This window comes from Oxyura jamaicensis, chromosome 4, assembly GCF_011077185.1.
Source record: "Oxyura jamaicensis isolate SHBP4307 breed ruddy duck chromosome 4, BPBGC_Ojam_1.0, whole genome shotgun sequence".
NCBI classification, from domain to species: Eukaryota; Metazoa; Chordata; class Aves; order Anseriformes; family Anatidae; genus Oxyura; species Oxyura jamaicensis.
In genome coordinates, this window is record NC_048896.1 from 62,597,394 (window position 1) to 62,623,465 (window position 26,072).

Consider the following 26,072-nt stretch of genomic DNA (forward strand, 5'->3'; position numbering starts at 1 on the left):
TGTAAAACCCTGGAGAAAATGCATGGCCTAGTCTTCTACAGAAAAGATTAATAAATGAACAGGTAGAAGTTGCAGAAAGAGCAGACAAAACTCAACATTAGGAGTGGGTTTCAGATGAAATATTTATCTTCCAGATGTTAACTTGCCATTCAAAAGCATGCCCAAATACTGCAATTCTGCCTGCCTCTTGCACCCACTCTCTAGGAAAAGCTCTTTATTAAACTGCATACATTAGATCCCCCACAGCATTTTCTGTCATGTCAAAGGAAAAAGGGGCATCAGCAAAAGCAAAAGATTTTGAGGTTCACTATAGATAAAAATGATCATAATTCAATACAACCAAACACCACCACCACCAAACACAAATACAGAAGGGTCACAATGTAAAACATCCCAGTTGCAGCTCTCCTGAGAGCCAGTTCCACTTTGACCCAGACCTCGGGATAAAGCTCGGAGCAGCTGCAAGAAGCTGTACAACGCCCATCTGGCCACTGTGCCCGGTGCCCAGCACGGCACTCTGGAGCAGCTGGAAGGCACTGACTGGCTGTCCACCCTCCCTCACCTCGTCCCTCTGTGCCTGCTCGCTCCACAACCAGCTCCCTTTGCAAGCCCCTTCCCACAGCCCTGGCTGCATTACCATGGCACAGAAGAGGGAAGGAAACACATGCAGTTTTGTCCCAACTTTGTGATCACAAAAAACAGGGCAAGTTCTTTATGGCTGCTTTGTACAAATTCTTTCAGGGGCCTTTGCCATGGTTTTGGCAAGGGGTGACTGACTTTCAGGCACTTGCGAGTCCCTTCGTCTTCCAAACACAATTCCTTCTAAGTTCACTCCTTGCTGGCAATTAAAAATTGAGCTACCAAAACCACTGAACATTTGCTTCTCTATTTTCAACACTGCTTCGGCCACGCAACCCATACCTTTTTTCCAGGAGAGACAGAGACAACCAGAAGCCTCACAGTCAGTCTCCTTCACAGGCCTGATACTTGCCTGTTGCAATAAGGAGCGATGATTTTCCTACCCATGAACTTGCAAGTGTTCATCAGTTAACTTCAGCTTACAGGAGGGCACACAGCAAAGCACCACACTTCATGGTTTGGCTTTCTCTGTACCCCCTTCATGCCCCATCAGCATGGAGCTTGAAGCTCGCTTCCCAAAGAAACACCATCCCCACGCAGCCTTTCCACAGTGCTAATCAACCAATGCTAAGTTACAGGAGCATTATGTTTGGCACGTGCCCAGTTCCTGGAGGAGAAGAACCACACTTTGACATTGAAAATAAGTAAAGAAACTAAAAGGAAAGAGCCAGAATACACAAACCAGAAAAATCTACTCTAAGGACACCAAACTCATATGGGCTGACAAGTCTAAGTTCCATGATTTTAAATAACCATCTTTGAAAATGATCTTTTTTCTGTCCCTGATGTTCTCCCTTGCACCTGAGTTAAGCAAGCCTTATGCTCTATTCTCACTCGGAGACTGCAGGAGAATTATCCACAATAAACTTAACTCCTTCGTTTTCCAGGATTAAGAATTGTATGCTGTACTTGCACAGCAAATCTGTTTTATGCATTAGGGAAAACACAGGGCTGGACTTTTTTCAAGTTAAGTGAAGACATTTTTGCATTTTGATCATAAATATTCTCCCAGTCATTTTTTTGCAAACCTGTCAAAAGACATTTTATGCCATTTTGCAAGACGTTGTTATTGGAAGAAAAAGTTAAACTCTGTATTTAAACAAAATTTGCCTGAAATGTTGAAAAACTGATTTAATGTTAACAGTTCTGCAACTCAAGCAGTATTTGGGCCAAAAACTAGCTCCAAAAGATAATGGCCGACAGGAAAGGAACCGTGCTTCTAAAGAATGTAAAGAAATAAGTACAGAAATCACATCTAGAGGTAAGGAGGGGGTGGGAGAGAGATGTTCTTCTCAGATGTGTTCTTTTCTGTTCACCAAGCCTCTGTTGTTTTATTAATATGAAATCTCACAGAAACACCCAAACAACAATAAAGGTGGTTAACCCAGCAGGAGAAAGAACACCTATCTTTGATTTACTCTGAAGTGTCGAAGTATTCGGGCTTATATGGCCTCATACTGCAAGCAAACTGATTCAGTGCCAAGGCACGATGCGCTCAGTAAAACATACTGTGAGAAGTTCAGCTCCGAATTAAAAACCACTCATTTAAAAGATACGTGAGGAGAAGACACTTTTGCAGTACTCTGTCCTACAGTGCCCTCATCAGTAAATACCTGTGAGTTTGAGGGTGCAAAAGTGCTCACTGGCCTGCAATCTCCTGGCATATAGCCACATGCGGTAGCTGTTTTGCTGCAGTGTTTTCCAAGGAGGATTCAAAATGATTATGAAAGGCCTATGTTGCTGATGAGATTGGACCAAAACTGTATTCCAAGAGAAATTTTCAGTTATTTTCCAGAATTCTGATAATAAGGTTTCAAGTTTCTGTTCCTTGATAGGAGCGATCTATCATTAGTAATCAGAAGGGAAATCATCATCCCTTCCTTTAAGTCTTATAATTATCTGTGGCTTGCAATGGGGTAAGATTTTCAGTGCCATCAGAATAGCCAAGCCTTCCAAATAGACTATTTGGGAGCAACAGAACCCTTCTGGGGATGGATTTCACATTTGCCATAACTACCTTTTTTTTTTTTTTTTTTTTTTTTTTTTTTTAAATAAAGAGCATCTTTGGTTTTCGGTTTTTAAATCAAGTTCCATAAACCCAATGAGTAGCTTCCTACATTTAAAATTACTTCAGGCATGTAAATATGTATCAACAGATTTTTAGTATCATGTGGAAAAATATGGTACCATGTGGATAAGAGGATGAAAGGATAAATATTTGCAGAGATGGTGGTGGGGTTTTTTGTTTGTTTCCGAAGGCACAAGCAGCAATCATGGGCCAGCGCTCTCTCTCTCTCCCTCTCTCTCTCTGGTATCTATCTAAAAGACAATGCGTAAAACTCCCTCTGATGTCAACAGAAGTCCCCTTACAGGAAGAGCAGCAAGCTCTTACCTGCCCCTCTTTGTCTCAGTTCATATTCTCACATTGGTGCATGTTCCCAAGCGATCTCAGCACTTCCCAAGGAAGGCAATCCAGTTCTGCTACTCACCTGAAGCATCACTCAGTGCTACTTTTAGGATACTAAATCACAAACAGATTTTTTTGGTTGGCAGTAAAAACGATCCTTCATTTCTTCTTTCAGGAACACACACTGAAGGAAAGTTTCATTGGATTTCATTTTTAGAAACATGTAAAGTGTAATTGTTACGATAAATGGTTCTCATCCTGAGCTTCAAGTTGGAGCATACACAATTTAGAAAATAAGGATACAGTAGTTTCAGATGTGACCTTGATTTCCAAGGCAATTTTTCCAGTTTACCATTCTTTTTTTAAACCCATCTGATGTACTATTAAAGACTCAAACAATGACAGAAAAAATAAATAAATAAATAAATAAATAAAAACAAAACCTGAACATACATCAGATGAACTAAGTAAACTACCTGCTTTTCTACATCCTCTAATCCTTTTCAGTGGTATGAAATTAAATGCTATTTATAGCAGCAAGAGGTTAAGCTAAAAGTTATAATAATAATATATAATGAGATTTCTTTTTAAGAGCTACAAATTTTGGGCACAGTGGAACTAAGGAGAGAAAAACCACAATCAAGGCCAAGAGATTACTTCTTAAATTTCATATTGATACTAAAATTAAATGTGGTAGGAAACTCTCTTAGACAACTATAACAAGTATATTCCTTATAAAAGACAGAAATTTCCAAATAATCATATCTCATTTGCAAACAGATATATGACTGCAAGAAAGAAAAGTCTTCACAACCATCAATAAACAGACCCCCAAAAAATCTTACACTTGGTAAAGCCTGAAATGATGAAATGATCTTTCTTTTTCACTCTGACAAGTAAAAGCAGGATTAGGCTAAAAATTTGACTTAGGAATTCTTTTACTTACCTGCAAAACACCAGGGAAACAGAGATTTACCCACTGAAATGCAAGGTTTAGTCACCTTTTTTGTTTTTATTAAAGTTTTTATTGGTTTTGCTTTATTTTCCCTCTAGTTTTCAAGTCTAGAATAGAGAAGTTGCCTTTCCACTGTGGGGAAAAATGCTGAAAATAAATTTGCTTTATTCTCACATCGAATGCAGGAGTAGAGAGCCCATAGGCATCTGTCGCTGTTTCAACAGGTGATATAACAAGAAATAAGTTGAAAAGATTTTATCTGTCCCTAAACTATTTTGTGGTCATTTATAACACTTTCTGCAAGGAGGTTTTCTTATTCATTAGGAGTCATCGGGATTTCCATTGGCCGACTTGAAATTCCTAATCACCACCCGTATTTATTTTGAGAGAAACAAACAACAACAAAAGTCTTCTGTTGATGCCTGGAAGTGGTTTCAGGTTAGCCAAGAGTTGGATGCAATTCACTTTTCTGAAATGCAAAGGAAGCCTCGTGATGTACAACTTTTAACGTGCCTGCTCTACACTATGTGTAAAAAGGAGTTGCTTAATACCAAAGATAAATGTTTCACCAAAATCAGTCAGGATACCTCCGCTTTCTCTTGGAAAGCTCTATGGTCGGCAAGCCTGTTTGGCAGCTTTTCTGGAGACCATAAATCAAAAGATTCAGAATAATTTTCAGCATTTTTGTAGCGAGGCCACTCCCCAGGTCTCTGCCTCGCTGGGATGGTCTCTGGGATTAAACTGAGGTTAAGGCATGAACAAACGAAGGCAGTCATGACATTCACTGCTACTCTTTTTAGGGCCAAGGATCCACCAAAACCTCAGAATTTGGTAATTAGTTTTTGACATGTGGTTGTACACTCAGAAACACTGAATTACACCAGCACTCTTACTACCTCTAAAATGCAGATTACACCATTTGGATTGTCAAACACAAAGTTTACACAATTTCTGTTACACTCAAAAAATCCACATGGGCATTTATTATGACGATTCTGCATTTGAGTCAACTTTGGACACTGTGTACAATACAAAATTCTTTAGCTCTTGACAGCTTTACAAAGGAAATTTGCTATTCACACTATGAGCAGGCGTATGTATTAATTTGCCTTTCAAAGTGCGTGCAGTCCACTTTGCTGCTGATAATCTGCATAAAACTGGATTAAGGAATCGGGAATTCTTGGTGTCACGACTGTCAGTGCATACCGAAAATGCCGTCCCATGATAAATTTGGCATTTATGTCTTCCTGAAGAGCTAGCAAGGCTGCTTCTCTACAGACTGCTGTTATCTGCAAAGAAAAAAAAATAATTAAAAAAAATGCACCTTATTATTATTATTATTATAAAATGTCTAAGTTGAAATGAAGAAGGCAAGCACAAGGATATCAATATGCTCTAAATGCCAGATAATCACAAGGACAGAATTTTGCCAATACTTTTTTTTTTTTTTTAAGTAAATGAAGCTGTGGGTGATTAGCACTTCCCAGAAACGTGATAAAGCTTCAAATTCAAACCACAGTAACTTCACATTGCATAGAAGAGTACATTGCAAATTACTTTAACTCGATAATCTTATTACCTTGCCTTAAACTCACTGCAACACCTGATAAATTAAAAACCCAACTAGCAGCTATACATTTTACTGTCCCCAGAGCACAAGAGCAGATATTCCCAGGCTCCATGGGCACTCTTCCTTTTAAACTTTAAGCTGGGAAAGAAGTAAAAACAATTAATTCAGCAAGGAAGGCTCGAAGGAGAGGGGTGCGTGGAAAGGGAGGAGGGTTAAGGTCTCATACCCTGAAATGTGTTTTTAAGCTCTCCGGACTTCAGACAGCGGAAACAGACTGATGCCAGTGTCATTCTAAAGACACATTACTGTGGTGAAAAGAGCTTGTGGAATGAAAAGAGATATTGTGATTTCCAGTGCAACAGGGAAAACAGTGATTGATATTGACTGCTCCCTTATATCTGTAAATGAAAGAGCCAGCTGAAACACATTTGTCCAGCTATTCAGCATATTTTCTCTGTTTGTTCACTTACTGAAAAGAGTTCCCCTGCTTATGCTGTGCTAATGGTTGCCAAAGCCGTTTAGTAGCTTTTTAGAGGATTTAGCAGCATGTTTAGGAAGCTTTCACAAGAAAACATGCATGGATTTAGGTGGCTTTGTCAAGTTACAACAATATTACTTTTAGTTCCGTGCTGCTCTAATGAGCAGTGAAGCTAAACACTCCTGTTATGCATTTTAATGCTTTTCAGGACTTTGGAGACAGATAAAGGTGGAAGCAGAGCTGGGACTTAGTGCACCAGCTTCTTACAGAGAAAGGCAACGCATCCTTCTACAAAGTAATGCAGGTGCTTTGGTCCTTCCGTTCAGGTTTTTCAGAAAGTAGATGGTGTGACTATTTCCTACTCGCTAACACAAAGCTACTTGAAGAAGGAAAAAAAAAAAAAAGGAAAAAAGAAAAAAAGAAAAAACAAAACAAAGCATGTACACAGACACACAAAGCAGATCAGCCCTCCCATCCCAGTTTAAAATCAAGCCCAGAAATCTTTCAGAAGGGAGAAGAGGGGTGATAGAAAAACAGATCCCAAGCATCCTGGACTGCAAAGCTGTGCTGGTCCTTGAAGAAGGGGTCCATTTTCCCTTCACAACTACAGCACTAAGGGCACAATATGAAGAGGACCTTCTGTGGGTTTTCATATGCAATATTGAAAAAGCCCAGAACACAGCACAGCAGGCTTTGTCCATCACGCCTGCTCACAGAGGCCACCAACTAACTATCTGCAGCATCAAAATGACGGCACAGGGTATTACCGCAGCACAAGATGTTCAGTTGATGGGTGCTGATACATTTCACTGAAGCAGAAGTGGAAGGAGAGACTGTCAGGCCAGCAGATCCAAAAAAGGAACACCAGCCAGTCCTATCTCTTCCTGTTTCATTTGTACAGTGATACTCTTAGGAGGAACGTGCCCCTAAGCCAATACTGCTGAGGATGATTGGATGTTTCCTCTGTGCTCTGCCAAGAGTATCAGCAACCGTGACCATAATTAACCTCCACAGGATTTTTTCTTTTAATTGTATTCTTAAAGTCTGAAACACAAGTTCTGTGATAACTGAAAATTACTAGACATGAGAAAACAGCAGAAAAATGATATTCTTTTATTTGTTATTCAGGAGTATTTAAGGGAAGAGGAAGAATTTTAAGGCATCAATTATCATTCTCTTTTTTCCTGGCTGCACTCAGAATTTTTGTGGACTACATCTTTCATATATTATTCAGTAATAAAAGGCAGGCAATATGGCACAATGGTTAAAATTCGGGCCCTTCCGCCTGGTCACAGGAGCCCCATGGCACTGTTTCCATTCCTTTGCTAACCGAGGAGATGAGGTTTCTTAGGTAAGAGATGGAACAAAGCAGGTTTAATTATTTTTCTTCATTCAAATATGGAAATTATAAAAAGAAAAAAAAAATCCTCACAAGTGTTTTCACTAGCTAGTAAAGCTAAATCCCCTGTGGGAAGCAAACACAAGTTAGCCTTTGTCTAGCCAAATGGAAATGGGACTGAATTCACCTGGTGAAATCTGCTGTATGCCTGGGCTAAGGCCCACGGTTTTTAATAGACATTTTTGGTCACAGTCACATCAAGACATTTCATACCAGAACAAGCAAGAGAAGGGTTTAAAACTCTCATTTCTGCCTGGATTAAAACATAATGTAAGTCGGTTCAAGTGAGATAAAGAGGAAAGGTAGCAGAAGGTACTGGCTGGGACTGACCCACGGCTGTGCAGCAGGATACGTGTCCTTTCCAGGCTTAGCGTCACTTCCAAAACCAAGTGTTCCACCTAGATCACCCATTTTAAAACCTCGCAATAGATTTATCCTCAGTGAATTCATCCAATTACTTTCTTAAATCACTTCTCCTTTTGGCCTCCACAACATCCTGTAATAAGTGGCACAGTCTAATCATGCACTGTATGAAAAAGCACTTTTGTTTGTCTAGAAGAGGGTAATTTCAACAAGTACCTCCTAGTTCCTGTCCTCTGAGAACAGTGACTCATCTGCTGTTCCCTGCTCACCTTCCCATATCATCGATGGTTTTATAGCCTTTTATCTCATCCCCTCTCCGTCAAGTCTTTGCAGGCCGAGGAGCCCTGGGTGATTCAGTCCCTGCAGAGCCCGTCCATGCCTCAGACCAGCTGCCACAGCTCCTCTGGATCTGCCCTAGCCCTTTGTGGCTAGAAGGAGCCGTGCCGCAGGGCTTCTGGGTTGTGCCGAGATGATTTTTTTCAGAAAAACTGTCCACAACGCCTCCAGTATTTTTTACGGAGTAACAATGTCCAATTTAGATCTTATACTTGTGAATTCGAAGCCTGGCTGACTTTCTTTTCACGGCACTTACCGGCATGACTAGCATCTGCCTGTCTCTGTAAGCGCACGCTGTGAAGCACCAATACCTATCTGCCAGTTTTAAGATAATTCTTAATTATTTTAAAATCCAAATCCAAAGGACCACCATTTTTACCCGTTTAGTATAAAAAAGACTTTTGAACCTCAGGGCGCTGTAAAGAATAGAAATGATGTCCTAGTGCTGTTGCAAAGGAAAAATTGCGCCTCAAACCCCTGAAGGCCGAAATAGATATTCTTGACTGCATCTGAGTATGGAGTGGCTTTCAGCTCTGGCTGTTAGAGCAGTAATGAAGACATTAAGTGAATGTCAGAAACAACAGTGATTAAACAGCAACAGGCCAGGCAGCAGGTAATTAAGCAATAACTGCTGAGGTGTGGGGTGTAATTGCAGAGATGAATAGGCAGCCAGGTGTGGCTGAACACTGTTGATTCTCTGAATACCATGATATAGCCTATTTTGATTGTTAATATTATTACTAATGAAAATTTAACAAACGCGATTCTCATTTTCAGCGCAATGAGAGCAAATTACTGACCTATGCATTAGTCTGCTATCTGGGATCCTCTCTTAGCATGGAAATAATTTGCAATCCATGTTTAAAAAGCAGATCATTGGGTTTTTTTTTGGTTAACAACAGGAGTTGAACATAAGGAACAATCTGTCATCTGAGTGAGTGCTTCCAAGATCAGAAATTAAACAGCTAGAGTCCTACTTCAGAGTCAAAAAGGGGACTGTGTCAAGTTACCCTGGGAGGAAGGGAGAGCTCCAGCACGTCATCCAAACCACACACCCCCATCAGCAACCAGCAAAGCCCCACACAAGCTCACAGCTATGTTCCAAATAACATTGAGTACCAAAAAGAAATGGATTTACACCGAGTTATTCTCTCCTTCCCATTTCACGCCTGGCAACAATAAAATGCCCAGTGCCAGCTACAGCTCCCTGAATAAGCAGCATTCAGCATAACCCATCTTTCTCCTGCTGCCTGATTCAGCCGGGCTGACTCTCCCCCCTCCTGGCATTAAGCACCAACTGTTTCTAGGGGACTGAAAGTCCTTTTCAGCTTCTTTGTGTTTAAAGTGCTCTAAATAGCTTTAAAGAATCTTAAAAAAAAAAAAAAAAAGGAAAAGAAAAGAAAAAAAAAGGAAAAAAGAAAGAAAGAAAAAGAAAAAAAATGAGCTTCTGTGTTGAAGCCTTAGGTATTTGCAAGAGAGTGGTTTTGTTCGTGCAGGGTCTGTGGGGAACACCTGTGAATGTCGGCTTTAATTGGGCTGCAGCTGGTGTCGATTGTGTGTGCAGTCACTGGCAGACACTGCCTGGCTGTACATTGTGTTTCATTTTCCTTTTTCCTTCCTTTTTAACTCGCTCCTCCACCCCGCCAGTTAAAGTTGTAAGGGGTTGTGTGTAAGAGGGATTAGGAGCCTGCGAACAGAATAGTACCCTGCGGTTTGTGAATAGCGCGAATTGTGGCGCTTCCTGGCCGCAAGCTACCTGCGTGCCGGTGGGGTGCGTGCCGGCGAGGCTGAGCGGGTTAGCTCTCCCGCTCTGCTACGGGGAGAGAAAGGGGTCCTGCACAGCCTTTTAACAAGACATGAATGGCACCGGGTCAAGACATCTGTTTCACTCGGGCAAATTCCCGCCCGTGTCAGACATCCTGCTTAGCCCAAGCTCAAAGCCGCTGGGAGCAACAGCCTTGTCCCACACCAAAATGGGGGTCTGGGGGCTCTTAGGGCCCAGGGATTTAGGACCTGATTTGGAAAAGAGATAGCCATGGAAGCCTTTCCAAAGCAAGAGCAGAAAATCAACCAGGCAGGAACTAAAAGGGAGGAGTAGGGGAAGATTGCTGTCCCTACTCTAAAGCTGCCCTAAGTGGCTCGGCGCCATGCCAGCGGCTCACAGGCTCTGCAAGGAATTGGCACAGGGCTCCAGGCAGTGCTGGGCACGGATGGCACCTACCCCCGTTTGTGCTTCCATGAGGCGATCGCCAGCCCCAGCAGGTCTCTCCGTTGTGGGGAGTGACCCCTGGGACATGGTGTCCCCTCTCTGCCCCTTCCCCTTTTTGCAGAGGCAACCCACAACCTGCTTGCACCCCTCTGTTGTGCCTGTGCTGGCACAAGGCTGGCCCTTCCCTGATCTGGGTCAAATCACCAGACCATCAGAAAACCGAAACAGAAAAACCAACAGCAGCTCACCACTATATTACTGAGCTTCACTCTGCGGGTATCACAGCACGACGCTGGCTGGGCAAGGGAGATGCACTGCAGATAATGCTTTTGTACATGGTACTGCTTTTGGAGATAAAAATACTCGTTGGAGATAGCACAATTACCATTTCCTTCGTCAAAACAGACTTAAATTGAGAGGATCTTAAGTCATGAGAGGTGGACTTTTTGATGCATTTCAAAAAGGCTTCAATTTAGTATTTCTCCCATGGATCAATTTTCCTGTTGTATATATTTAAAAAAATATGGAAATACATGATAACGTGCCTTTTTTCTCTTCTCTGAGAAGAGAAAGTCTTATAGGCTACTACAAATCTCATTCTGCCTAGGAGAAAAAGTTTCCGATACTAGGAAATAATCAATTACTCTGCGATAAATTTTCATCTAACCTTTGAACAACATAAAATTGACCACTATATGTGAACCTCTTCCTTCCACCCACATCTGTGATCTGCAGAGTTAAATCAGATGGATTCTCTGTTTGGCCATCCTGCAAATGGAAAACAATCTCTTCTGAACAGAAGACAGAGTATATTAGCTTTTCATACAGTACCCATTCATTCCTCAGACTCACGTGCTGCCCCTATCACTTGGATTTTGGAGGGAATTTACTGAATACCCGACTGTCACTTTACATGGCTTGCAACAGCAATGCTAAAAAAACCACAAGTGTGCAAGGCACTCACAGGCCATGTAAGTGCCTCAGTGAGATAGATGGTTCTTTGATTTCAAAGCAGCTACGTTTTAAAACATTATTACTTTTCCTGAAGTTAAAGCATATACATCTAGTCTGGTTCTGTATTCATGAACACTGCCTTGGAACAGATGAGTTCCTATTTGTATTGAAACCATCCTGTGCAACAAAATACTATAATTAAACATTTTTTTTCTAAAAAGATGGACTTCCTTCTTCCTTGTTTATCAAAGAGACATTCAACATGAGCTGACATTGGATAATCTACTTTAAAACAAGTCTGTAGTAATGAAGAAGCAAGCACCTTTGCAATTCTTAAATAAAGAGGACAGGTATTATATGTGTCTTGTGTCTTTGATCCAACAAACTGAGCAAACAATCTCTGCTATTCCTGATTTCTTTCATGAGAGGTTGTTAAGGAAATGTAATTGAACAAAACCAGCTCCTTTAATGATACCTGTAGGTGACCTTAGTTTAGAACAGACAGGCTCAAGTCTTCATTTAGTATTTAATCTACAGTTTGCTTATTTATGTAATTTTGCAGATCAATCAATGCATTTGTGACCATGCATGTGTGTGCCCAGAAAGAACCTACCCGAGGTGCTGCATACACACAGTGGCTGTGCCACCTGAATACACCCAGCCTGACCAGAACGATGGGTCCTGCTCAGATCTTCCTGTGGTGGCCACAACTCCCTTGAGAGGCTGCAGCAGACTGTCTTCTTCCTGGTCTCATCCAGGAGGTCCAGGCTTCAGGTTCGCCTCATCTACCTGCTATGGTCCCCTGCTGTCACAGAACCTGGCATGTTGGTGAGGGACTGAGCCAGGCAACTGGCCCTTTGCTCCTGTGGGACACAATTAATGGCCACAAAACGCTGCATGTAATTGCTCTCAGAGGACCAAAGGCTCAGCAGGAGCTGTGCCTGGGCAGCAGACAGTATCACGTGTATCAGTAGCTCTTATTATTCTATAAAGCTTAAACACGCCCAGAGAAGAGAAGGAAGAGATGAGGTATGTAGCCAAAATTAAGCATATGTATCATAACTATAGCACATGATGACAGCTAGAGAGAATAAACTGGAGCCTTCAGTGGTACATGCTAAGTGTCATCATACATACCTCTACTCATCCCGACATGTTCTAACAGAGCAAAACTTCGAATCCATCTGTAAGCTTTCTTTTTTCTTCTTTCCACTCTCTTAAAAATATTACTAGATGTGGTATCCTTCCAAGCTATATATAAAACATGTAAATTCCAATTTAACTTCTGTAACTACAAGCCCAAAACGCAGCTAGTTTCCAAAACGTACTATGTCGATATGGATCCCATCACTTTGGCAGAGACATGGCATAGCTACACCTTTCACAAAGGAATTCCGTAACAAAACGAGTTTTTACATGCTGGGACTAAATATTTTTAAACAGCACTCTCTGCCAACTTCAAGTTTCAGCTATATTTGTGCAACTGAAAAAAAAAATCACACACATGTTTCTATACAAGATTAAGCTGCATTTCTGGTTAACCTCAGAATTATTTCATTTTTATATAAACATTTAATGAGAAAGTTTAACTTCTTCCCTTCAATGAGGAAAAGGAAGCCAAGCCACTAGAAAAACAGTCTTTCTATATGTACAAATACATATGTGTGTGCGTGTGTGTTCATTTTAATTAAAAGTAATTAACAGAATAGTGTGTTCTCACTCAGAGTATGCTGTTACTACAGAGGACCTGTACATACAGCCAATGTGATTTTGCTGAATGCCGCTAGCAAGACAGATTGAATTATGCAACTAAAAATTTTAAAACTAAATGAGTTGGAGGAGAACATTAGCCGTACATGTCATAGGTTTCTCTCTAGAAAAGCAAAACAAAAGGAAAAACAACAAAACAGATTTGGCAGCATCTACCTTATGAAACCTACCACAGTATGGGTATTAATTAGTTGTTTTGTTTGCTTGCCCTCTTTTCAGATGTTGAGTTACACAGATAGGAGTTTGGAAGATACATTCAGCATATTCCAGATTTCTTGCACTGAAAAATAATTCATGCTTCTGCTTCTCAAGCCAGCAATTCCTTCCTCAGGTTTAACCTGGGAGAGTAGGAGGGGCTATCAAAACAAAGCAAATAAACGCAGTTCTGCAAAAGGAATTGGGAGCAGTGCTCTTCCCTAAAAATACTTATTTTCTCATCGGTATAACCCAGCCAGTCTAGAACCGTCTTTCAACTCATTTCAGCTCCAGCAGCATATCTATTCCGTTATGCCACCTTTAAATGACAGCTAGAGCCCTACATTTCTGAATCCACTGAGCAAAAAGAAAAGCAAAAATATATATATATATATTTGGTGGGATTTTAAACTCTCCCTTTCATCTTGTCTTCAGACCTTCTACTGTGGCAAATATTGTCTTTGTCTAGCAGGGTCTTTGTCTAGCAGGTTAACAGCAACTGTAGTTACCTATGTATGAGATATCATAATACAATACAGTAAATGCAAACAAACTCATCAAAAAATAATGTCCAGAAACTCTAGGAAATTTTCTGAGTCTTATTGTTTCTATCAGTTGGAGAGAAAGCATAAAAGAATCATATAATAATGAGAATAAAAGAGAATATTACACCTTCTGATTTTTTTTTTTTTCCCCTGTATGGCTACTTACATGTGCACACACATCCTGAGTGGAGGCAGGGAGTGAGAAAAGACATTTGTTGTGTATGGCTTTTAGACTAAAGGATGAATAATGTCCTTAATGGATGCTCCCTTGCTTTTTCATTTATTGGGTCTTAGTTCCTGAAAGGTGTGAGATGTCTCATATGGAGTATCTATTTCCTTGGCAGAGTGCTAGAGGAATTTCAGACTGTTTCTAAGTTTACCTCTTGGAGCTTCCCATGGTACCCAGCTGCTCATGTTTTCCAAGAAAACTGGAGGACTGCATGCCTGTTTTCTAGGGAGGCGGAATATGACCGGGAGTGCAGTTAGACCTAGGAAGCAATGCTCTCAGCCAAGGCTAGATCCCTCCCTGCAACGTTATTAGTCCTTAAGGAAGAAGCAGAAAGGCTGGTAAAGAACTTAAAGTAAGTTTTAAGTCAAGTTTTGCTTGTGCAAGAAAAGCGAAGAAGTAATTAGCAAGAAAAAACAATGACATAAATAAGTGAAACAAGAATAGCAAGGGAGGAAGGATAGTTTGAGTTATACAGACATAAACTGTTTAATACAATTCTGTTGGCAGTAACAGTGCATTTGCTAACTACTTCTAGTTTCAATTAAAAATTTGAGCAATTTATCTCAGGTATATCATTGCTGTGTCAACTGAATCACTGAGCACGTGTGGTGAGGGATTCATAATGCCATCCCAAAGCACGAGCTCTCTACCAAATGACACAGCTTGTCCCTAGCATGGTGGGCACCTCGCATGCTGGGAACAAGCCAAAGGACTGAGTGAGGCAACATGAGATAAAATGCTCATCTGTAAGAACCTGTAGCTGCCACTTACCTTCAGTGAATCCAAATGGCATCTGCTTTTGCATTGTTAACATTAAAACATGTCATCTGAGTGCTCTCCTGCGGCTGAAAACACTGACTCCATGTCACGTCTGAAAGTCACTTCAGTATTCTGGGTAACTAGATCTGCTACTCCTAAGATAACAGATCTGACTTAGCAAATTCCTTCATTTCTTCTCCTTTATACTCACTCACAAAATCCTCCTCAGTTTGTGCCACGTTATTACAAAAACCTCCCTGGTTTCTTAGGTTTTCTCCCTCTCCCTATGAAAGAGAGAGTGTTTTAACTCCTGTCTGAATACAGTAAAAGGTGATCAAAAGACCGAAACCAGCACATACAGGATGCTAGCACAGAAGCACTGGTTTGCATACTTAACAAAAAACAAAACGCTATTTTCTCTACTCTTTGAAATTATTCAGGATTCTAAAGATCAGGATATGCTCTTAGCATTTCCTAATTGATAATAAACGTAATACATTTCATGATATCTGGAAGACTTTGTAATACTAATAATCTGCTTTGTCTGGTATGAGATAGTCCTGAAGATGTCAAGTGTCATGGGGAAGTTGGATTTCATTGATCCCTTTTTCTCATGTAATGCCACACAACTACCTCACCCGCCCAGATTGGTGAAAATGCTTGTTTTAGGCGAAAGCAGAGATACGAAGTGCCTAACCTGCTTGTTTGCAGGCTGCATCAGGAAGTGCTGGCTGTACAGTGCAGCTGTAATGCACAATGCTTTGCTCGTGTATCTGCGACTTAGCAAGTACGGTAACGACTTTCAGAACAAATCCCTAACCCTGCAAGATGTGGTGTGGATGTGGAGTCACAGTGACCCTCTCTGGCACTGAAGTCATTTTCTCTCCCCACAGACCCAAGCAGGGAAGAGCAGCCGTAGCACCACAGAGCCCTAGGGCAGCACAGGACTCTCATTCTCCTTCGTTAAATGCTATTCCACTAAACTAAAGCCCGCGAGTAACTCATATCATATCCATAATCCCATGTATGCTACAGGTTTCACCTCTTTCAATATTTCACTCAACTGTGGATCATTCAAAACCCCATGGAAGAAATATTTCGGCATTCATACTATTTTTTTTTTAATGAGGACCTTCCACCCTCAGTGGACGCGGTATTCAAACCGCGCTGCCAAATATTATATGATGTCCTTTCCAGAGTTAATTTTTAATTTCCTGACTACTGCATGAGAAATTTTCAAATTGCCTTGGCAGTCACTTGACAGCATGTGCAGACCTAATTGCAGAAGTGAATGCAGTGTCAGCCCAAATGCAAACCTCCGGACTAACTGAAGAATTTCTGCAAAATTATTTAGTTGGTTAAATTAAGTTCCAGAAAGCATTGCAGCCCAAAAAAACAATGGCAAATATACGGTAAAGGGCACAAACATTTCTTGCCACAGTCTGCCATGCAGTAAGGGGAAACAGGTGTCTTAAACACATCACTCAAAAATCTGATGATTTTCCATTTTCATGTTTTAATGCCACAGTTCCAAACCCAGAGATGCTGTGCATGGCTATAAATCTTGGCACCCTCTTCATTACGGAAGAATTTCCGCTGGTATTCAGTTTTCTTTGCTTTACCTTAAGTCACCCTAATCATGCTGACATCTACTATCGATGATTATATTAGCTCTAAAAGATCCTTAAACAAATGGAAAGGACTGACTTCCACTCCTAAAGTTCTGCTTCCAATTTTCTAAAGGAAATTAAATAATGTATAAATCAACTGCTGGGCGCAGGCCCAGGCAGCTGAACATCGCTTTGTCCTTTCAAAGTGAAGAGGAAGTGTCTGCTACAGAAGGGACAAGCCAAGAGAAATAAAGCTTAACCTCAGCTCCATGTGAAAGTGATTTGGGATAATCGAGGGAATCTGCAAAGAGGTTAAAACTGGGACCACATACTAACAGGAGATCTTTACATGGTGATCAAAAATCCATCAGGAGCTGACCTTCACCTGGGGGAGCTGGGCGGCCCCGGCAGCTTGTTACGGTGGAGTGGAGCGTGAAGGGCAGGAGGAAGAGGAGATGAGCAGGAAGGGGAAATCTATTTATAGCCGGTGTTTGTCATGTCGTGGTAATCTTATCATTTTTTTCAGGTTGCAAGATTCATAAATAAGTACTGCCTGACAACTTTACAGCAAGTCAGCTATGCAGTAAATGTGCATGCTGCTTTCCAGCTCTTCTTTCACTAAATATGTACTACTAGGGCTATTAAGGCAGCCACTAAGGGACTTCTTAATTTATGTACTAGTGATGGACTGCTGATCCTTCTCTTTCACACAGTATATATCTAGAAGAGGGAAAAACAGTAAAAATGTGCTAGATATTTTCCTGGTATTATTTCCTAAGCAAGAGATTGCTATAATTGCCACAAGGCATTTCATAAAACTATTGGGAACAGATGCGTTTCGTAATATGATTTCTCTATTAAAAGAAGATCCTGATCAAGTTTACATGGTTTCAACAAGAGTTTACACTGACATTTTTGCACACAGAAGAGTGGTTTTGAAATCCAAGATCAGCCCTGGACTTCATAATTAGGGTCAGCATAACCCTATTCACATAACCCAGACTTTGATGGAGAAAAAAAGATGCGACATTTAGCTGTTAATGCTACAATTACATACGTTCTCGGCTATTTACAAAATCTTCCTCTCCTTACCTTCAAAGGCTACAGAATATTTTAAATGTCATGCAAATGGCCCTTAAAAATAGTCTAATACCTATGCTTTCCTGAGATAACAGCAGAATTATTTTCAGTGCTGTCATTTAGCAGTTGTTTGGTCTGTCACAACAGTAATCGGGCAGCTGGCAAAACAGGGATAGCCACATAACAGTTACACATACATATGAATTCAACAAACATCCTGCTTAGCTGTTACAAACATGTCAGGAAATGCTTCACAGCTTAAAAAAAGAAAGGAAAAAAAAAAAAAAAAGTAAATCCTCACACAAAACCACTCTTCTTTTGTTTTCCCCTTTAAAAAAGTAGTGTCTGTAAACACACTTATTTTGTAGATTTATTTTAAAGTACATAATGAGTACTACTGCATTTTAAATCTCAGAACACAAACTCATCTGAACATTAAGCACACTTGATTCAGAAGAACCAAGAGGTTTACTGGGTTCAAAGATGTATAATTTACAAACAAGTATCCATATATTTTATGATCACTGTAAAAGATTAGGCCAGGCTTCAGGAGCACTATTTTGGCACAGAGGCAATTCAATCAACTGCCATGAGCTGGGAGATTCGCCCATCCATCTTCCACACTACCTCTCTCTCAACAGAGCCTGTGCTAATGAAGAGTTAGCCCGTGCCAAGGCTGTGCTTGAAAGAGCAAAGCAAGCAAAGGGACTGGGGTTTTAGTGGGACCACAGGGCTTTATACAAACACTGCTAGAATAAACGCTTCTGTAAAGACCTCCAAGTTTCTCATCACTTTGTCTCTGCAGGTTACCAAATACCAATAACAAGAAGGAAAAAACAAAACAAAACAAAACAAAAAAAAACCTTTAAGAAGGATGGGAAGAATAGGAAGTTTTCACAGAATGTGGTTGCTTGCCATCCTTGAATTTAAACAAAACCAGACGCACAATATGTTACTCACACATGAGAAGAGGAGAACCAGCAAGGGAAGGAGAGACTTCTCTTTCTCTTCCTCTCTCCTCGTTTCAAGAAGCATCCCTTAAAGCATACAAGCATATGCTTCGGGCTCCACTGACGTCAGTAAACACGACTGAAGTAAAGCACATGCTTAAATACATTCCAAAACATTTATCTGCTCTGTACAATTGGAACCTAAGTGGAAGCTATAAATCAGTGACAGAACATATTCAATCAACAAACAAGACACTTTTCATCTTTAAGGTGATGGTACTTACTGGTTCTGCAAAATCTTACACTCATTAGTATCCATTATTAGAACAAGAGGCAGTTTCTTACACAAGACTCATTCAATTAATAAATTTAAGAATGCTAAGACATTTGCACTGGTAACAGAAACAAATCATGATTAACACCAATGTGCCACATTTCTTTGGTGCTTTACATTTTAATCACAGCATTAACTTTAAATAGTTAAAGTAGTTACAGCTAGATCACTGCATGCAAAGCACCTACCAGCAGTAGTTGCATCCTGGGTTCCCAATCTCTGATGTGATGTGCAAAGATCTACAAATTACCGTCCTTCATTTTCCTGGTCACCCGACTCCTCTGTTCCCAAGGCGCAAACCATTTGCATTTCACATCTACACACACTAAATACCTGACTCAAGAGGCCTGGGGCTTGCATGAGAGCTGCAATGCATGCAGGGCACAAGCAATGGTAAGTGCCGCCTCACCACGCACTCTTCCATTCATTAAAATGGAGTTAATCAGTGAGGATTTCCACCTATTATTTAAATACTGATGTCTACAGTAAAAGGAAAATATGAAGAAATATGAAGGTCTAGTAGGAGGCTACCCTTTGCCACTGAGGCCAGCTGGATAATTTTGCTGCATTTCATCAGATCCTGTATGGTTAATGTCTGTGCTGTAGTAATCATCTTTATGCAGGTACTTACTCTTTAAAAATCAACTGCCTGCCTACTGGAGATACCAAAGCTCACCATGACCTGCAGTGACTTTGAGGTTGTTAATGTCTGCACAACCGTTCATTATTTAAACACAGGACATTGCCTCTCATGTCTCTTCTCCTGCACTGAAGAGCAAAGGCAGCCTGACCTGAAGCTGAAAAAGTGTTAATGCATACTTGAAACAGCCACAAAGCAGCACAGCTCTCATTAGAAATACAATTTGCTGCAAGTGTGAGGTTGCAGCCTACAACATAGTTTGCTGCATGTGCATTTATTTGACAATAACGTGTAACTCACTGAAGTAGAGATCTCCCAGAAATGGAGCACAGGCTTTGTACTGGCAGCCTCAACTATGTTGAAGTCTATGTTGAAGCATCAATTTCACAGCAGCAGCAGCAAACTACATTATACGCTTGTACCAAATTGTATTTCTAGTGGCACGGGAAGTTAACGTTCTCCTGTATATTGCTTTGTGAGTTATTAGTACCTAGATCCACTGCATGGTTGAAAGTGCATTAATGAACTGGAAGACATAATGATCTAATCAGAAGAGATCAGCAGTAATTTATCCTGCCGATGATTTACATGCAGCAGCCATGTGTGTTTGTTTATGATCTCTACATCTGGCAAGGAGCTTTTGACATGATGGAAAGCTGTGGTAGAAAAATGCACTCTGTTCCTCACACCGACTAATTAATGCTCTACTTAATCTCAAGAAAGTCACTTTCAAAATAAACACTAATTTTCAGCAGACTGTAAAAATAGGTAACAACTGAATCACATAGTATAAGGCCTAAAAGCTATTGTAGCAACCTTACAAGCACCAAAGGAGGTGATTTTTAACTCCCACAGTACCATTCTGAGAGGGTGTGCACTCAGGTACCCCTCTGACACTGCAAACAGTACATTAATATTTATTTTTTTTCTAAAAGAGAAGTGTAAGTACGCATTTTCCTCTTGCAGAAGTTTTCCTTTTATACTGTTTCAGGAGCAACAGAGCAGAGACGACGAAAGCCTACATTATAATCTGTAGGAATCTCAAAAACTAGTAAGTGATGGCAGAGCTAAAACAGTCCCCATCACTCACACGTTGGGCATTAAACGATGGTTGGCATCTGGAAAGTAACACTGCAGGTTGTCACCCTCCGCATTTTACTGACAAGTGATTGCATAAGCAGGAAATCACGTTTTCCACAGAGAAATGGAGAGGAAGAGCAGCCGGTGCCCAGGCGGCCCCACCAAAGGCAGTGCGGGGATGCGGTGCCCGGGCGGCCCTCGTGTCGTGGGGCCAGGCCTCGCTGTCCTCAGCTCCCACCGAAGCCATTCCACGGCTTTGAGTCACTTCGGCAAGGCCTTGTCTACACAGGATGTTATTCTGGAACTGCGACCGCATTTAAATTCACGCCCTATCTCATTCCAGGATAACTTCCTCACGTTGACATGCCCTTAGAAGTACAAGAAAGAGCATTCGTCTGTGGCTGCATTTAGCCCTAGGCTGAAGTCTCACGAGGTAACAGAGAATAGAGATCTGGCTTTATCTTATAAATGGTGCTAATATATATATCACCACCCTTTGGAACAACACCAACTTTTTCTCTCTAATCTCCCAATCATTTCCCACAGAAAGCATGTACTTTCTCCAGCCCAGGAGAGAAGGCAAGGACGTTAGGAAAATCAGAGGGATTGCAGGGCATGGAAAGCCCATGTGAGCTGCCTCCAAGTGCAGATTTCCCAGCCCAAGACACCGGAGCTACAAAATGGCCTCCTTCGGTGACTGAGAAACTACTGGGGTGGTGAAGAGAAACCAGTGTAAGCTACAGGTACTGAGAAACAATGCTGCAGAGCCTTAGGACTGGTCCCCGGCTGGAATTAAAGGTAAGCCAGATAACACTGATAAACACAGAGGGGGGGGAAAAAAAAAAAAAAAAAAAGTAGAGATTGAAGCTTTTCATGTATATTAAAGTGAAAATGTCAAAATATGGTTTCTTCTGCCACACACAACTACCACCCTTCCACTCCTACAGCTGGTGTACAAAATTTGTAACTCAGGAGTTCTCAAGTGCTCCTGAACTATATTAGAAAATGCATATTTGCCTTCCTCGCAGGTCAAACCGCCAACCATATCCCACAGAGCTCATCTGCCCTCTTCCTGTCTCCCCAGGACAAGTCAGCAAAGAGGCTCAGGTTTCCTGACAGAGGCAGTGGGGACCAAAGCACCTCTCCCACAGGACATCACAGCAGGCGGATATACCCTAGGGGTACAACCGGGCAAGGTCGATAGTGACAGGAACAGGGAGGTGTCAAACTGAACCTGCAATTCCCTAAATACTTTGGTTTCAGGAGACACAATGAAGACTGAAGTCTGCAGAGAAGTGCCAGCCTCTGCTGCAACACTAAGTACCTGTGAGCAAATGGCATAGAGACTGCGAGTTTTCTCTGCACCTCCCCATCAATCCTTTTATGATAAAGATTTTAATTATTTTTTTTCTTTTTTTTTTTTTTTGTGGGTTCCTAGGTCTGTGAAGCACATTTGTTCCCCTTAGATTAATTCCTTCTTTTCTTCTCAGAGAAACAAGTTACAACTTCCAACCACGTCAGGCTGCAGCTCCAGTGCTGCAGACTCCTCACTCACCCACTGCGTCTCTTTCCTCAATTCCTCTCTATCTGATTTACTGTTTACTTGTGGAACATATGGGAAACATGCAGGGAAAGCATGCATCCGGGTTCATGTTCAGAATAAATACTTTTTATGACTATTCCCATGACCTGCAGCAATAGACTATATTAGTCACCCACAACTATGTATAATCATACAATCATTTAAATACGTTTTCAAAACAGAGTACGTTTTAAGATACAGATCAACTAAATATTCCTCTATAGACTCTCTAACACCTATTTCCTACAACTTTACTATTTCCACCAGAGAAAGCGTTATCTTCCACGAGTTGAGTTCTCCCTCAAAAGTACTGTGCAGAAATAGAAATAAACGTGAAAGTATTTGTGCTACCCAGTTGTCTCCATTTTCTTAATGAAAGAACAACGAAGAAGTACATAAAGACTGAAAATTGATGCTCGTGCTGAAGTAAAAGTGCCATTTATCAACATGTGCAAAAGTAACTTTTTTTATTTGATTCTATTCCCATTTCAGAAAACCAAACTCCCTCTCATTTCAGGTTCATCCAAAAGCAGAAGTGCAAACATTTTCTGCTGAACAGAAAACAGAATATTTCCCTAGCAGAATATGTCATTTAATCCAAAAGCAAATAAAAAACAGTTTGAATTCAACCTCACCCATTACGCTTAGCAGCAGAATTGAAAGGAAATATTGAAAAAGTAATTTTGAATTGAAATACTTAAAATCTTTTTAAGCCAAAACATTCCGAAATCTTCTAAGGTAAAAAAAGAAAAAAAAAATCAATGACAAAAAAACTAAAATCTTAACTGCTTTTTTTTTTTTTTTTTTTTTTTTTTTTTTCTATGTAAATAATGAGAGAGCAATGGCCTATACTACTTCTGTTTATTCAGGATTTTTTTTTAATTATTATCATCATCTACCTTTGGGTTGACGAAAAATCTGATGTATCTCTTTTGTTTTGGGAAACAGTCCTGATAATCTTTTAAGTGCTGCTGCACATGCAGCTGCCAGCAGCAGTGAAGAGCACCCGACGCTCTCCCCCGGCCATCCCCCACACAGAAGCCAGAAGCTCATCTGCTGCAGGAGAGCTGGAGAACATCTCATCAGGCAAACTGCTTGATTGCATTGTGCTATAAGGCTTAACGAAAACACACAAACATATTCCTTTTCTCACAATCATGCACACAAGATGAAAAAATAGAGAGATTTCATAAAGGAACTCTGCTTTTAGAGCCCTTTGTTGTATGAATTTAAGGGTGGGTGTTATTTCTACAGGCAAAGGTTGGAATACTGTAGTAAACCTTTAAAAAGGAAATGATTTTGTTTTCCTTCTTTTTAAGAAATGCTTTCCCCATATGTTTCTGAGGCGATGTGCGAGGCACTATAAAGTCTTTCTGTCTCACCACAACAGTGCAGTTCAGCAAAACACTTAAGCAAATGCTCAGCTGTAAGCACACTTAGGAGTGCATTTACTCCCAGTCAGTGCAAAGGTTTCTGAACCAGAAGGGACTTGCCCTCACTTTTTAAGCCAAGCACATGGGTAACAGCTTTCCTGAACTGAGGCCTCTCAGTAAGTTAGTTGTCAGGCACACATGGACGCGTGGTACTGACCAAGCTGCTAAAAGAGTCAAGTTGTTCTTGGAAGAGTAACTGGTTGATCTCTGCTGGCCGGCTCCTTCGCCAGCTCCATCTGAACTGAGAAAATGTGGTATCTGGAAAATTATTTGAAACAACAATTTCCCTTCAACAGGTTTGCTTGTTGTTCTGTTTGTTTGGGGGACAGCAGGCTGAAATGAGAAGAGTCATTACTTGGTGAAAAGCAAAAAAACATTTTCATGTATGATTACTTACATTAATATGTATCATTTTACATAGTACATCTACATATGGAATCTATTATTATTGAGGAAATGTTTTTTTAATGAGGAAGACTGAACAATACTTAAGAGAGAAAATGTTCAAACCAATGCTAATTTGCAGCAGAAGTAACAAAATATTTTAATAAAAAACAGTAAAAAGTCTGGCCTTCATACCCAATACCAGCCCTATCATCCTATGTTTACACCTTGAGAACAGGATTCAGCTCGTGTGGCTTTTCCAAGCTTTGCAAAATTCCTAAGCCTAAATTTAAACTCCACCTCTGTCAAAGAGTAGAAAAAGAGTAAGAACAGAGAGTAAGTAAAGAGTAAGAACAGTTTTTCAGCTCTGCAGAAGAACGGAGATAGCTCGTCAGACTTTTTTTTTTCCATTAAAGTATTTTTACTACCCCTGCTTTCTTACAGAGCCTGTGCCTGCCCTCCATCCCTACTCCCAAACTCATGAAGAAAAAATAAATAATAATAATAAAAGGATTTAGGTAATACAATCACTTCTGTATAAATGTAGCTAATTATATTCTCAATTGCTGAAACACTGTTTCCTCTCCCTGCATGCTGGGATTAATTAAGCTTTCCTTAAATGGTGTATATGAATTAAGAAGAAGCAAACAACAAAAAACCCTCACTATTTTCAAATGAAAAAAATCTGGTGCTAAAAAGTCCTGGCAGGCTAAGCATTAGTACAATAAAACTGCTGGCTTTTCAATGGCAAAAAATTAAGTGACTAAAAACTCCGTTGTAAAAAGGTGAGACTTTTGAGAAAGCCCCTTCATGGTAGGAGGGAGATACTTTCTTTCAGGAATCACATCAGAAACAAGGATGAATTATTACTATCAAATATAAGCCTCAAAATAGAATCCCTCTGTTATCGTAGTGCAAATATTAATGCGTATTTGCTATTCCTGCCAAATGTTATCAGCGCTGTTCCGACTTGCAGGGAACAACCTGTTCTGTGCGGATCCTGACTGGACTAGGACTGGACTAGGTTTATCATTTTAACACCAACAACGTTGTTTTGTTCACCTTGAAAAACCACAGCACGAGTGACGCTCACCCAGGGATACGGCAAGGATCTGCGCTGGCTCGGCAGGAAAAGCCTCGGGAGCCCCAATGAGCAGAGCAGCTCCTGTAGTCCCTGGAGCTGTCACTGGCTCTGGCATCTACCTTAACTTGCCCTCCTTATTTACCTTCGTACAGACAGTTTTAAGCACTTTTTATAGGCTCAACTGCTGTATTACTTCCCCCCCCCCCCCAAACCCCCTGCCACCCTCCCCATTTATTTATTTATTCATGTTCACTCTGAATTTCCAGCCATTTTCTTTGCTATGAATGTTTCTTTATATTGATTACAATTTCCTGGAAGTTGCATGCTTGGTTCTAATAATCCCTCAGCTTCTCCCATATTAACCATGTTACTCTTTTCCTTATTTTCTGTCTCTTTTTTGTTTGTTTTAATCCACATGAATTTCTTCAGTACCCTCTGCTTTATTAAAACAGACTCCCTGTTTAAAGCATGGTAAGTCTGCCTTCTCTTCCCCCCACCTTTTAAATTTTTTATTATTATTTTTTTTAATTTATCAACTGTCAAAGCTTCCTTGCTATGTTGTCCAAGTCTCTCTTTCAATGAAATGGTGTCAAAATGGCAGTGAAACCAGTAACAGCCCACTCTACACTGGTTTTGATGGGGAACTTACTGGGAACACCCCCCAGGAGGCAGGTGCTGAAACAGATGTGTGTCCTGCCAAAGACACAATTTACAATAATGCCCCAATGGCATTTTGAACATAGATCCTGATTTTGAGTCTGCACATGGCAAAACCAGTCCAACCTAGCATACAAGAAGAAATAAGGCAAATGGACTAAAAATTATCCTCAGTTCTTACAGGTGATGATACCTCGTAACACAAAGGGCTCAAAACCACAACTATGAACTAAAATACCTCATGTACAGGAAGAGGACTGGATCATCATCTTTGTCATTGCTGTCCTCTGCTTAGGCTTCTCTCGAGTATAACTGGCCAGCAATTTCTCCGAAAGCCTCTCTACAGGGGAAGATCAGCCCCAACACCAGGCTGTATTGGAACGAGGCAGGAGAAAACAAGAGTTTCTCCTGTTATGTCGGTGGCCCATAG

At 40.7% G+C, this 26,072-nt stretch overlaps 2 protein-coding genes across 2 annotated transcripts in view; both read right to left on the minus strand.

Moving 5' to 3' along the window:
• SPRY1 (sprouty RTK signaling antagonist 1) overlaps positions 1-9,916 on the minus strand; it is a 33,474-nt gene extending 23,558 nt beyond the window's left edge. The window contains exon 1 of the mRNA XM_035326064.1: positions 9,904-9,916. The gene's annotated coding sequence lies outside the window, so the exon portion shown is untranslated. The remainder of the gene's footprint in view (positions 1-9,903) is intronic.
• Positions 4,950-26,072, minus strand: part of SPATA5 (spermatogenesis associated 5) — a 190,593-nt gene continuing 169,470 nt past the window's right edge. The window contains exon 16 of the mRNA XM_035326060.1: positions 4,950-5,290. Coding sequence (XP_035181951.1) covers positions 5,114-5,290 — 177 coding nt within the window. The 3' untranslated portion in view covers positions 4,950-5,113. The remainder of the gene's footprint in view (positions 5,291-26,072) is intronic.